The 14047-nt window shown below is 40.3% G+C and overlaps 1 protein-coding gene across 1 annotated transcript; it reads right to left on the bottom strand.

The window, feature by feature from the left end:
• Window positions 1-28: 28 nt before the first annotated feature.
• Window positions 29-13738, bottom strand: LOC135100339 (glutamate receptor ionotropic, delta-1-like). The gene is made up of 10 exons (XM_064003170.1): window positions 13506-13738; window positions 12670-12767; window positions 6942-7085; window positions 6763-6853; window positions 5353-5650; window positions 4603-4820; window positions 2076-2253; window positions 1850-1949; window positions 1591-1723; window positions 29-694 (listed from the first exon to the last, which is right to left on the bottom strand). Exons 2-10 carry the CDS (start codon window positions 12744-12746, stop codon window positions 599-601), a joined length of 1335 nt encoding a protein of 444 aa, XP_063859240.1. The 5' UTR covers window positions 12747-12767; window positions 13506-13738; the 3' UTR covers window positions 29-598.
• Window positions 13739-14047: the final 309 nt, after the last annotated feature.

Consider the following 14047-nt stretch of genomic DNA (forward strand, 5'->3'; position numbering starts at 1 on the left):
TGAAGGTAATTTAATTATCTCATCGTTGAATATTTATTTTGTGATCAAACTTATCATATAATTTTGAAATACATAGAATTACATCTGCAAATGTACGGAGAATTATATCCTTCCGCGTTTGTGCTTACTCTTCAATATGATGCTAAGGTTTACACTTGTGAATACAGGTACGTGGTACCCAGTGGCACTGGCACGTCTTTCTTCCTCTGTACTGAAAACAGTCTCCGTCTCACTGCAACACTCCTTGGTATTCAACTCTTTTGCATCATATCAACATTTAAATAGATTATTGTATCTCGAAGAATATTTTATTTAACGTAATTCAACGTATTCAACGTACACAATGGTCATGACAACTAACATCGGCAGTTGACCGCTGGGCGGAACTCATATCCAGTCACCAAGGCAAGACAACGATTATCTGACATTTGCTTGCAACTTTAAAAAGAATGCGTCATTGTTGAGAAGAGAAGATTAATGTAAGCACGAAGTAACGTGATGAAATGACAGGAGTGCGCGCCAAACACTGCCAAGTGTGGAGACTGCAGACTGGTGCATCAGCTCGGACGAGGAGGACAAGTTGAACTACACGGCTTCTTCATGGTTTGCTTGTTGGCTTCGGGGGAACGCTCAGCTCCAGATAGAAGACATTCGCTGCCAACAGCATTCCTGCCCCGAGCACTAAGAACAACCCCTGCAGGAATAAGGAAGTCACCTTTGTAATCAGGCAGCCGTAAATTTTGGCACTGATAGAGATGCCTTGTAGGTTTGCACCTGGGGACTTACATCACAGAAGATGCACAATACAATGAATAGATTAAAAGAAGAACTCGACAATCAAAGAAGGGACTTCGGAAAATTAAAAATATACTTAACAACAGGCACATATCGGTAAGAATAAGAAGAGCACTTAAAACTTATGCATGGTCGGTATTGCTGTATGGAGCAGAAGCAAGGACCGTAGGACAGTAAATAGACACATGGAGAAGTTAGAAACATTTGAAATGTGGTGCTGGCAAAGGATTTTGAAAATATCTTGAACAGAGACGAAAACAAACGAAGATATAAGGAGAATGCACGTTGGAAGAGAACCACTAATAAATGTGAAAATAAAGCAAATGAGATTTATAAGACATGTAATGAGAAGAGGAAAGATAGAGGACCTAAGTTTAAGACGAAGAATCTCAGGTAGAAGAGCAAGAGGCGGACAAAGCGAAAAGTGCATGTATGGAATGACAAGAACAGTGGGAAATGGAAGCAAGGCTGCAAATCTGCTACAGATGATCAGAGAGAGAGAGAGGGAGAGAGAGAGAGAGAGAGAGAGAGAGAGAGAGAGAGGTGGCATTCCATGATTGCTATCGTCTATAGGGGCAGGACATCTCGGTAAGGTAAGGGATGTATTAAACACTTGATCAATAAGACTTTACTAGAGGGTTTGTTGTAAAGCGAGTGACGGCACGGTTTACAAACAAGTGTCGTAAGTGCCTTGATTAATCTGACTTCTGTTAAGCTAGTTTACCTGTCAAACTCACGTATCACACTTTACATCAACCAACAAAACTGCGACCGTGGCCGAGACGAGCGAATTACCCAGAGGTTGGCGAGGGACAGCGGCTCCCTCACCAAGATGATGGAGGGCGAGAATTGGCAGTTGCTGCGGTATGCATGGAGTTCGTTGTTCATCCAGTGCTCAAACAACCCGGATTCCACAATCGCTCTTATCCTGCCAGCACCATCAACAAAATATCAGCGTTAGTTTTCCTCCTTTATTGTTAATAAAGAATCAAACCAGTCATGCAAAAATTAACAGAATCGCATATCTAGAAAAACCTTTGTCATAAGGACGAACCTGTGGTCGACGGCCGGCAACAAGGGATTGCCTTTTTCCACGATCACGTGGTTCCAAGTAGAGAACATCATCTGTCTTGACTTGTAGAAGTCACACGTTTCTGAAGTCATAACGAGCAGCGCATTAAACATGACTTCTTAACCATGTTCTCTCACTATTGAGCATACATTTAGAGCACAGACATTGAAACACACTGGGATTCCTCGTCTCGCCTTCCTGTTCTCACTTGTTTTGAGGAAGCTGTCAGCCATCAGGAGATCAAGAGAAAAGGCAGAATCTATGAGGGAGTAGCCGCCATGACGCACGTAATTTTCAACCATTGAATGTAAGTCTGAAGCCTCGTAAATCACACGACCCACTTTATCCAGGTCGTGTAGTTCTCGCAACTCTCCTGATTCCATTTTCTGTAGAAATAATACAAAGCGTTTTATATTGGCTTCTCGTTCTTCATTAAGGGGAAACTCAGCCTGTTACATTTGTACGATTTAGAACATATAGGTAGACAATACACGGAGCAACACCTTAACAGAATGGAATGAGAACCACGAAGCGCACACACACACACACACACCGCGTGTGTTAACACGCCCGGCTCACAACCAACAAAGCTCGGTTTCGAATCCCGGGCACGGCCAGGCAAATGGCCGAGCCTCTTAATGTGTAGCCCTTGTTCACCTAATAGCAAGTAGCTTCGGGATGTAACCCGAGGGGGTTTTGACCTCGCTGTCCCGGTGTGTGGTGTGTCAGTGGTCTCAGTCCTACCCAAAGATCGGTCACTATGAGCTCTGAGCTCTTCCCGTACGGTAACGGGTGGCTGGGTGACCAGCAGACAACCGTAGGTGAATCACACACGAGCGTGCGCGCGAACAACATAGCCTATTATTCAAGAAACTTGTAGAGAAAATATTATACAAAAGGCACTTGTCTTCCAGCACTTAGGACTGTGTAAGTGTCATGGAACAAAATAGCAATTAGGAAAAAAAAAAAAAAGACAATACCATCCAAATAATAATAATCCCATGAAATATTTTTATAGCCTAAAGGAACGGTCATGAATATAAAGATTTACTTTCTAAATATAAAGAAAATTTTGTATATACTTCTGAAATCAGTAAAACTTTAGAACAAGAAAAGTAGATTAAACAGTAAGCTACAAATTGTAAAATTGGCTGTTGATATTTGGAGATGGCGCGTTTACAAGGCAAATGGAAAATAACCATATTCCCGAGATTCTCCTTGGCAAGTCACATGACAAATCCCAATCACAAAATACTGAAGATTAAGAGAAAATATGCCAGAACTCATAATATTATGTATTACGAGGGAAATTCTTTGTTAATATTTAGATACAAAAGTTATTGATAGACTGTTAGAATCCAGGAGTGCGTGGGGCCATTACAAAAAATGTTCAAGAATAATTTGTGACTGTAGAAGGGGTCTAAACTATTAAGAATATTGCAAAAACTATGTCTCATAGTTAGGCGGAGGACTAGTTCCGGGTATGTACGACGGCCATTATACAAGAATGGACGCGAGATTTCGGTGTCAGAGACTGATTGACATCGTTGTCCACAGGTACGTTCGCCAGGGCCCGAAACCTGCCATGTTTGAAGGTTTTGTTCATATGAAAATAACTATTTTTGTGCCTATATGTTTTAATTATTTGTGAAAGACTGATATCGTCGTTCACAGAGAGAAGGATGTAAAATTTCCTTTGCTATTTATATATATATATATATATATATATATATATATATATATATATATATATATATATATATATATATATATATATATATATATATATATATATATATATATATATATATATATATATATATATATATATATATATATTTTTTTTTTTTTTTTTTTTTTTTTTTTTTTTTTTTCTCCAGGGGGTAGGAATCAACATTTAGGATGTAAACAGATTAGGATAAATTGTCATTGATAAGGCAGTAGTCAAACAACAGTGATACACACACAATTGAATGTACTCATAACACCTAAACAATTAGGATATTTTCTATCAAAAATTAAGGTAAACCCTTGTGGTACCAATTAATTGTTATAACACATTCATTTAAATTTTATTATTATGAACTGATTATTTATTATTGTTCCCGGTATAGGAGGTCTCACAAATCCAAGGTAACAGAACTAATTTCTATAAATATCATTATGAATCAGAAGAGAGAAAAATAATATGAAAACTTTATTTGTTATTTAGAACCTAATTCAATAAAACTCAATCTGGTTCCAGCGCCTTACAGACCTCCGGTTAAAACGTTACCATATAAAGCAAGGTAAAAATTATTTGGCAGAAACCATGACTGGTGCCAGCTAATCAAGTACTTATATATATATATATATATATATATATATATATATATATATATATATATATATATATATATATATATATATATATATATATATATATATATATATATATATATATATATATATATATATATATATATATATATATATACAAATCAAAACTGAATTGAACAATAAGCTAAATCAAAGTAAAAGTGATTCAATACCAACTTTAAATAGATATCCTGAAATTTAATTAAACCTTTTTATTAAAGCAGATAGAAGAACAGAAATCTATATTGACAACCTAACCCTCCCCTAACCCGTGACATAAATAGCAAGGAGGCGATTCATTAAGAACTGGTTAGAAGAGGCATAGACACCTTCATTAACTAATAATCTTGAGAATTATCCGTTACCTCACAACTTACCGATATACTTTCTGCAAAATAAGTCATAGGAACCCTGATGACAGTCACGGAAGGATCGTCAAGTAGAATCCTCACAGTCTGGATGGGTTGTGGAATGTATCTCACCGCCAGTAAGGAGGTGAGGTTGCCCGTGTAGCTCCAGAACACCACGGCCGCCACCACCACCCACGACCCCAACATTACCACCCCGCCTTGTCCAAGCACAACGCCCGTCAGACCTTAGAAATTGATAGCCATCAACATGCTAAACAAGAGAAGCAACTATTTGCAGGGCTACCCCATACAAGATGCCCTAAGCAGGATCACGAGATATGGTTTAACCATTGCGGATAGACCTTGTCCTGCAACGGACTTATAGGCTGGTGTTGGTGCCACTATTGTTGTTGCTGCTAATGGTGACGATGATGAATTTCACTAACTATCTATCTATCTATCTATCTATCTATCTATCTATCTATCTATCTATATATATATATATATATATATATATATATATATATATATATATATATATATATATATATATATATATATATATATATATATATATATATATATATATATATATATATATATGGACACATGGCAAAACACATAAACAAAGCAAAGAGAGAAGAGTAGCAGAGCTTCGCCACTGTCTGCTTTAATACAAAAGACCATCCATAGAGAAGTACTCAACATTCAGTAGGTCTCTTTCCATCATATTTATTCTAGATCTCGCCGCCTTCCTCTCCCACAACGTAAACCAACCTTGGTTAAGGAAGACCCGCACGTTCTGCAGAAACACGTCTCCTGTCCAGGTCAGGGAAACAGAGGCTCCAGGTCGGCGCCCCACCAGCAGTGTGGCCAGCCACACCACCGCCAGGGCCGCCGCCACCGTACTCCACACTGTCCCCGTCAGTGGGAACAGGAACCCCCACGGGTTGATTTCAGGGGTGCCCTTCCTGGATAGAATCGATCGAGCTTCGAAAGAAATAAGTGTAGAAAAATCCACGGCTTTTGTCCTGCTGTAGATCATTCCAAATGGACCGAGACCGAGGTCGACTTCCTGTTTACAAGAAATTGAGAATAAAAATGAAAAATGCAAATGTACTCAAATTTCTTTTTTTTTTTTTTTTTTCTTAATCAAGAAAACCACATAGTTAATTCTTTAGACTGATCTCAGGAATTTAGAAAAAGCAAGGGTAATTGTTAAGAGTACGCTCGCAGCACTGTTTCCTACACCCTACAATCTTGGGGACCTGGTGGGAAAGCGGGGCTTTCCGGTGGGGAAAGCTAAAACAAGGTCAAATATCGCCTCTTATCAAAAATAAGTAGAAAACTACTGCCCTGCTGTTGTGATGGCCGCCATGTTGTTGTTCAAAAAAAAAAAAATCTCCAGAAATCTGTAGTCAAAATCTACAGAAACCGGAAGTCCCCATTAGGGGCACTAACCTAACCTAGCATTACCTTACCTAACCTAACCTAACCTAAATTACCTAATTTTAAATAAAATGAAATGCGGCCAAGTAGAATGTATTGAAGCGTTGCCAACGATACCTCGATGTGAAGGTACGTTGAAGTGTGCGTTATATTAAGCCTTTGCAAAATTTCATTCTAGTGTCCCTAATGAGGGTCCATGGCGGACAAAGTCCCACATTAGGTTAGGTTAGGTAAGGTTAGGTTATGTTAGGTTAGGTAATGTTAGGTTAGGTTAAGTAATGCTGGTTAAGATTAGTGTCACTGAGGAGTACTTCAGATTTCTGGAGATTTTGACTACAGATTTCTGGAGATTTTTTCGATCAACAATATGGCGGCCATCACAACAGCAGTGGCAGTAGCTCTCTACTTGTTTTTGGTTTTAAGAGGCGATATTTGGCAATATTTTAACTTTCCGCACCCGAAAAACCCGCTTTCCCACCAGGTCCCCACGATCGTACGGGATGGTAGCCGAAAACGATAGGAAATAAGGCAGCGAGCGTACTCTTAATAATTACCAAAGCAAGTGACGAGGATGAATTATCCAAAATCTAGGTGATTTGCTTAAACGTCGAAAACATGAGTATTCAGCGTGACGCTGTATTAGCCATCACCATCTTAATGGATACCAGTATGTAACGAGAACATCACCAGCAAAGAAAACTTCCGTAATTTTATGCGGACAGGCACACAGCCTCTCACCTGGCGGACCACCTGGCCTATCATGCCCGTCCAGGAACCATTAGGCAGCTGGGAACCCCAAACAGCATCTGGCGGCGACACCACCCTGCACCTGCACACACAGTAGGGACATCATCAATTCCTCGCAATTTACTCTTAAATATTACTGAACAATCATTGTACTTGTAAATATTTCTTACGTGAAGTTGAGTGTGTGAGCAAGAACAGCGAGTATGGCTCCCATGGGTCCTGACACCCTCTGGCAACCTTCCCCTCCCGGAGCCACGATAGTATATGGCCGCCAGTGCTCAGCCGTCACCGTGACTACCGCCCCTCTGGGAAACCTGTCGTATGGCAACTGAGTCAGTACAGCAGACTTTGCAGCAACAAGACGTGTTCTACCGCTCTCCCCTCCATCAAGCTTCTACCTGCCTGACTACCGTAGCTTTAGGGCTGTGCAGTCCGGCCTGCTCAGAAGCACACCTAAGGTTCGAGAGCACTGCTGCCACCACCTGTCTTTTTTGTTTACTGGTGTATCAGGGATCTCCCTGTCCGGTGAGTGCTCGCCCATGTGGTGTTCCAATCCTCTCATTCCCCTCCTTGTCCCCTTCTTTATCCGCTTCCAAACTACCTAGCTAATAACCCAGAACACACCTGAGAGTGACCCTCAGGTGCTACGGTGTCTAGTGTGGCTCTGGTTGCCGGGGAGTTGGGTTGGCCCTTACTTTTCCCTACCACTTAATTCTTCCTTTTCGCGCTGCCGTGGGATTTATCCTATGGCAGGGCAGCCTGCGATACCTAAGGAAGGGCACTGATTGCTCTGCCTCTTTCCACGGTTTGGGTCCAAGTGTGTGTACCCTCTTTTTTTTTCTTTTTTTTTTCTAACCAGTCTTCCATACTAGTTGGTGCTGAGTGCTGCTGGCGACAGCAACTTCATTAGGGAAGCCAGACCCAAAAGGGGCAATCCCTCCTACCACTGCGACTCCCTCTGGGGGGATGGTCCGTAGAAGGGAGTGATTGCAGGTAAGTTGCGTGAATAATCGATTGTGTAACCTACAGCCAACCTCCCTATCATGCACCTTGGCGAAAGTTAAAATAAAAACCGACGACACCAGCAACGGAAAAAAGATCCTACTACTAAAAACCTTATCTGAAAACCTGATCTACGCTACAAGAATAATCACCATACAAGATGGCTTCATAGTACTAACACGAAAGGATGAAGAAGTTGACAAAATCTTCCAAGGGAAAGCGAATGCCGACCTAAACAACAATAGTTTCCAACCCATCCTTCCCCCGGAGCTGAAAGCAAAAAGAACAGGCCTAAGCTTCAACACCGAGGACTTCATCTTCAACAACAATGAAAAAATAATCGAAGAAGACCTTCTACACCAAAATGATTGGATGAAGGGAGGTATAGATGGCATATACAAAATCCCACTCACCAGAATCCTAAAATCGCTTTCAAAGAGACAGCAGCAGCGAAAAAAGCAACAGAGATCGGCATGCTATGCTTCAGTATGACCACAGCACCCCACACAATCAAAATAGAGGAATACATACCCATTCTGACATGTCTGAAATGCTACATGATGGAAGACCATCCAACCTCCAGATGCCCAAAACACCGAGACTAAAACATTTGCTCCGAATGCACATCCATTGAACACACCTCGAGAGAATGCAACGTCATCACAGGGAAAAAATGTATAAATTGTGGGGGAGACCACCGTACCTTCACCAATAAATCCCCACACAGAAAAAAAAAATCACGGAAGAAAAAAGACAACAAAAGAAGGAAATGGCAAGTAAGACATACGCTAATATCACAGCACGAGGAAAAAACTCAAACACACATATCTCCCCCAACACAACCAGTAATAGAAAGAGAAACAACAAGAATCATGCCGTGTATGATGCACGCCACCTAACCAATTCAGTTAACCCCGGAACCTACAATGATGAATTAAACAGAGCACTGGCACTAAATAATCTACCACCCATAATACTACCAAATAACCCTCCCTCACGAAAAATACTCAACCTACGAGGTGACAACACTCAAGAGGCTCAACGAGTCCAACAAACCACAACTCGCCCTGAGCCCAACCAACACAGCACACACACATCACTACAGGAGGGCACACAACCATCAGGCCACAGCCAAGAAAACATGCAAGATGATATGCCACCCCTAGAAAACTCCCAGGACATGCACCTGGACTACAACTCATCACAAAAAAAAAAAAAGCGAACCATTGACAAAAGACACAACACTCAGCCTGAGAACAATCAAAGAAGGAATAGATTCAGGTCATTACAAGTGGAGATACACCAACACAGCCTTCCCTGAAAAGGAAATACTCACCTACCTAACCAACAACGAAATTACTCTCACCAACTCCTTTTGCACATTAGAAGATAGCCAGTTCAACAAGATACGCAATGGTCTCCATCAGGAACTTACACCCCCGCCAAACAAACAACCAAAAAGCAGACACCGACACACATAGAGGTAAAAACATCTCATATACATAAACACCATTGCTAAGCACACACTAAACTTCATTTTCAACACACTGGATACCTTAACAATAGTACATCACACTGAACTCCACACAGACATATGCTAACAAACATATACAGAGAAATAAACTCAGATGTTATCCTACTCAACAGCCACGGCGTCACGCAAAACAACACAATACACATACACAATTACGTTGCGCACACAATCAACACGAACAACGAACTACACGACGGAAGCACAATTTTAGTTAAGTCAACCATAAAACACAGAATCACAGAAAACTTTGACACCGACATATTACAGATAACAATAGACACCAACACGGGACCAATAAACATCGCCACCACATACCTTCCACCACGCAGAGCATTCCTTCCCATCACAGACTTTCACCGACTTGACAGTAACACCCCCACGTACATAATAGGAGACCTAAATGCTAAACACCCATGCTTAGGCACACACTACAGCAACACAATGAGGAAAGGTATAGAGATGCTCATTAAATCCAACAGACTTATCCACCTAGGCCCTGATTTCCCTTTCATCGGCCCTCACTCACGCACACCAGACATTATACTTAAAAACACAAAGACATACCACAACCACCTCTAAGCGTGGACCTACGACTGCCTCAGACCACATAACGATAATTCCAACTCACCACAGACGAAATAGAAGCTCATGTCTGTTCCTGGTATAGTATCATTCTGGAGGCAATAAAACACAACATACCACAGAAATACCACAAAACAATAATAAAACCAATAACCAACTCCACCATAAAACAACTCCATTGGACACTAAAACAATATTTAAGGGGAACAGAGAGACATGGATGGAACTACCAGAGATTCAGATTTTACATCTGAATATATGACACAAGTACCTCCATATATAAAATATGACACAAATACCTCCATATATAAAACACGGCAACGTGAAAATCTATAACAGCAGAGAAAAAGACATTTTTAGGGACATACGGAGAAACATATTCACCATCAGCCCAGAAGAAAACACGCAATTTGACCCAATAAATGATAACGAAGTAAACATATATTCTGACTCGGCTCAACTTCCGGCAAAAACACATACGAATGCATGTGTCTTTGCGCGTAATAAACTACTCTACACCTCACTCACATCCCACTACTAGTTTAAAAAAGCCTTTATTGTACTAAATAAAGAACTACCAGTACAGATATATACAAGGAATTCATGAATTCCCCAATCAGCACACGCACGCGCATATCATGTATGTAGTCATCAATTGACTCAAAAGAGAACGCAATTTCACTACCCAGAATTAGAATAATCACAAAAAACAGCAAGACGGTTAGCCCGTCATCTTTCAACCTCCTACTATATTTCATCTTTACCCCTCTATATTTCAACTCTAACTTTTCTATCTCCCCATCTATTCTATCCTTAAAAAAAAAAAAAATGACCTCAGTAGTAAATGTGTTCGCCTACACTCGCACACAACGACAGTACACATGAGCACTCTCACTTTCCTTCTACATGTGATACCTGGCTTCTCCTGTACTATATTCTGACTCGGCTCAACTTCCGGCAAAAACACATACGAATGCATGTGTCTTTGCACGTAATAAACTACTCCACAGACTACCACGTCCGTGTTAGCTGTAAAACTAAATGCTGAAATAAGAACATAACAGTGAATTGTGCAAAACAAAGTTTGAATATAATAATATAAAGAATACCACTTCGTCAATAATGCACATAATACATATGCTGTAAAACTAAATGCTGAAATAAGAACATAACAGTGAATTGTGCAAAACAAAGTTTGAATATAATAATATAAAGAATACCACTTCGTCAATAATGCACATAATACATATGTGTAGGCGACTACTGCTGCTCCCGCTGGATCTGTGGCTCGTCCTATTGGCTCCTCCAGGAGGGCCCTCTTGGAACCCTCCTGTCATTATAATTATACAAGCGTCAACAGTCTTCCAAGGATGCGCGCGTCATGAAATTCACCGCTACACTAAAATGGCCTGTGCTAAGCACCACCTGTTATCTGTTTTGTCCAACTCCTTCTCCAATCAAGAATTGTTTAATTAAACTACAATATGCCGTTGTTCCTACCGACTCCATCTTACCCGGAAGCTCAGCTGTTATCCCTCTAGGGAAGCCACCCTCGTGATATTAGTATTCCCCTTATGATGTTAAATGTGAAGACTGTGCTATCAAGTACTGAAAATGTTTGTTTTAGGCCTCTGTCCCGCAGAATTACCAACTGGTGGAGCTTTAAGGCATTGTGCGGATGATGTACTGTAGATTTTCTCTCGTTACTGTGAGCTACGGGAATCAGTTTGTTGTTCCTCAAGTGTCTGTGATCTTCCTTTACATTTTCATATATTCTTTTGGCATCATCCTCTACCTCTAATTATAAATAATTGTCACGACAACCAATGTCTCCAAAATCTTCCCCATGTATAAGATTACTGCTAAACACAAGTGCAGGTGTTTGTGTGGACATAAAAGCTGTATGTTGTGCCTCACTGAGCCCTAACTCAGACGCATCCTCCTCGAGGATAAATGTTCGTGTCTCCATCAACAAACTCATCATCATTATTTAATAAACTTACCTTAAATAAGTAGCTAGTTTTTGTTTTGGTGTTATTGCTTCCATAAAGGTAGTGTTCCTTTTAGTGACAGTTCCCTCAAGCAAAATTAGTAATTCATTAAACTGATACTTTGACATTCTGAAGCACTGATGAAATTTTAGTTCATCATTAAGCACTTCTTTATAAAGTGTGAAATTCTGTGATGCTGTGAGACTCCTCTTCCTCCTCCAAAAGAAGCGTCATCACTGCCAAGTCTGTAACACTAAAATTCTCAAACGTATCTGTCTCTAAGCAAGATCCTTCTGGGAACACGGCCAGGACTGTACTGTCATCGTATTGCAGGAGACCGGACGGATACTGCAAGACCAAACCCACCCTTTAAACAACTGTTTTGTGTTTTTAAGGCCAGGGAGAAGGCTGGCACTACCCCTGATAAGAACAGATCGTTATAAGAAATATTTTATTCCCAGCAGCATTGTGCTTTTCAACTATTTTCATTCATAGGTATAATGATTTTATGAGTGATATATGAGAATTGTATGTTTTTTTTATGGGATTGATGCTTTTAATCATTTACATCTATACTATACACTATACTGTATACTACATCTTAACTTTCTTTGGACCGTACAGCCATAAAGATTTTCATTTGTATGTATTACTGTATAACTGTATTACTGTGACAAATAAATTATCTTATCTTATCTTAATTCACATGCTGCTTACGGAGGGTGACGGTACGGTAATGTGCAAGTCACGTTCCCTTTACTTACTGATATAGTTTGAATCAGCTCTTACCTGAAGCCGGCCGCGTTCTGGGCCAGGCCACGCAACACCTCGGGCTCAGCCAGAACCTCTCGCAGCGGGTGAGCCATTCCGCGTTGACTGCAGCAACGCTGCAAGATACGGCCTCACCTTCAGTGGCTGTCTTCATGTTATGATTTGTCATATGGACACAAAACCCTGACATGCAGTGTGTGTTAGAAAGCAGAGCATGCAGTGTGTGGAGTATCGTATAACAATACGTGTTATTGAAACACTGCAAGACTAGAAATAAAATCTTGTCTTTTCTTTCTTTCTTTCTTTGCTTTAAAACTAATATTAATATATCAACAATGAAATCCTTTTCTCTTTTATCTGAATAGGCATCTGTCCGCCATGACTTATCTGAACCCTTAATTTACAGGGCTGGACAACAGCGCGCCTAGCGACTTCCTTACCAAATCGCTGCCCACAAACAACTGCTGGACCACAACACACCTGCCGCCCATACCTGCTCTACACACAAGTGGCTACTTAATTCAGGTGACGCCACGTCTGCTTTCCCTACACATGTCATTTTCATACCACGCTTTCTCCGCTGATGGAGTGTAAAGTAACTTTTGTCTGCAGAACTAAATATTCATCCCTTACTTACGTCCTTTACGTGTAATGCACAAAGTAAATGTGAATTACAGTTATCATAACTCATGAATGATACAAAAAAGAAGGCAAATACAAATTTATGCTGTTACGCACAGGAATACATAATATACTTTTATTGTTTGTTACTAACTACATGTATCCGTGATGTGTGGTCATACTGTAATGAACATGAGTGCAATAGTGTGTAATAGTGTATAATTGTTACTTACCAGTATCACAGTTTTTTTTTTATTTATTTATTTTTTTTTTTTTATATGTTGATACAAGTCTGTCCCTGAACTAATACGTCGATGCCTTCTCCGTGCTGTCACTCACCTCCTGCTGCAGGGATTCAAGACCCCGCCTTCATCCTGTCTACTATATACTACCTATCATCCGAGAGCGTCGTCGCACTCCAACCCTTCCTTCATTGGCTGCCGCTCATGGCGACAGCTCATGGTGGTCATCAATTATTAGCGTCATCAGCTTGACAAAAGTCACGTATGTCACATGTGATCATACGCGTCCTGCGAGTCATTTCAGGCGATATTTTTTTTTCTTTTTCTGAAAAGCTACTTTCTTTGAGAACGTATTGCTTGCAGGGTCTTTTTTTTTTTTTCCTCATCCCGAAACATTGATTGCAGGATTATGACCCTGAAAAAAGTGTCTCGATGAACGTAAAATATTTAAATACGTACCTATAAGAGTTTTTCTTTTCTCCTTTTTGCATTTAATAACGTCCCTAAGATGTGAAAGAAATTATAACCCGTGC

Source organism: Scylla paramamosain, chromosome 5 (genome assembly GCF_035594125.1).
Source record: "Scylla paramamosain isolate STU-SP2022 chromosome 5, ASM3559412v1, whole genome shotgun sequence".
Lineage (NCBI taxonomy): Eukaryota > Metazoa > Arthropoda > Malacostraca > Decapoda > Portunidae > Scylla > Scylla paramamosain.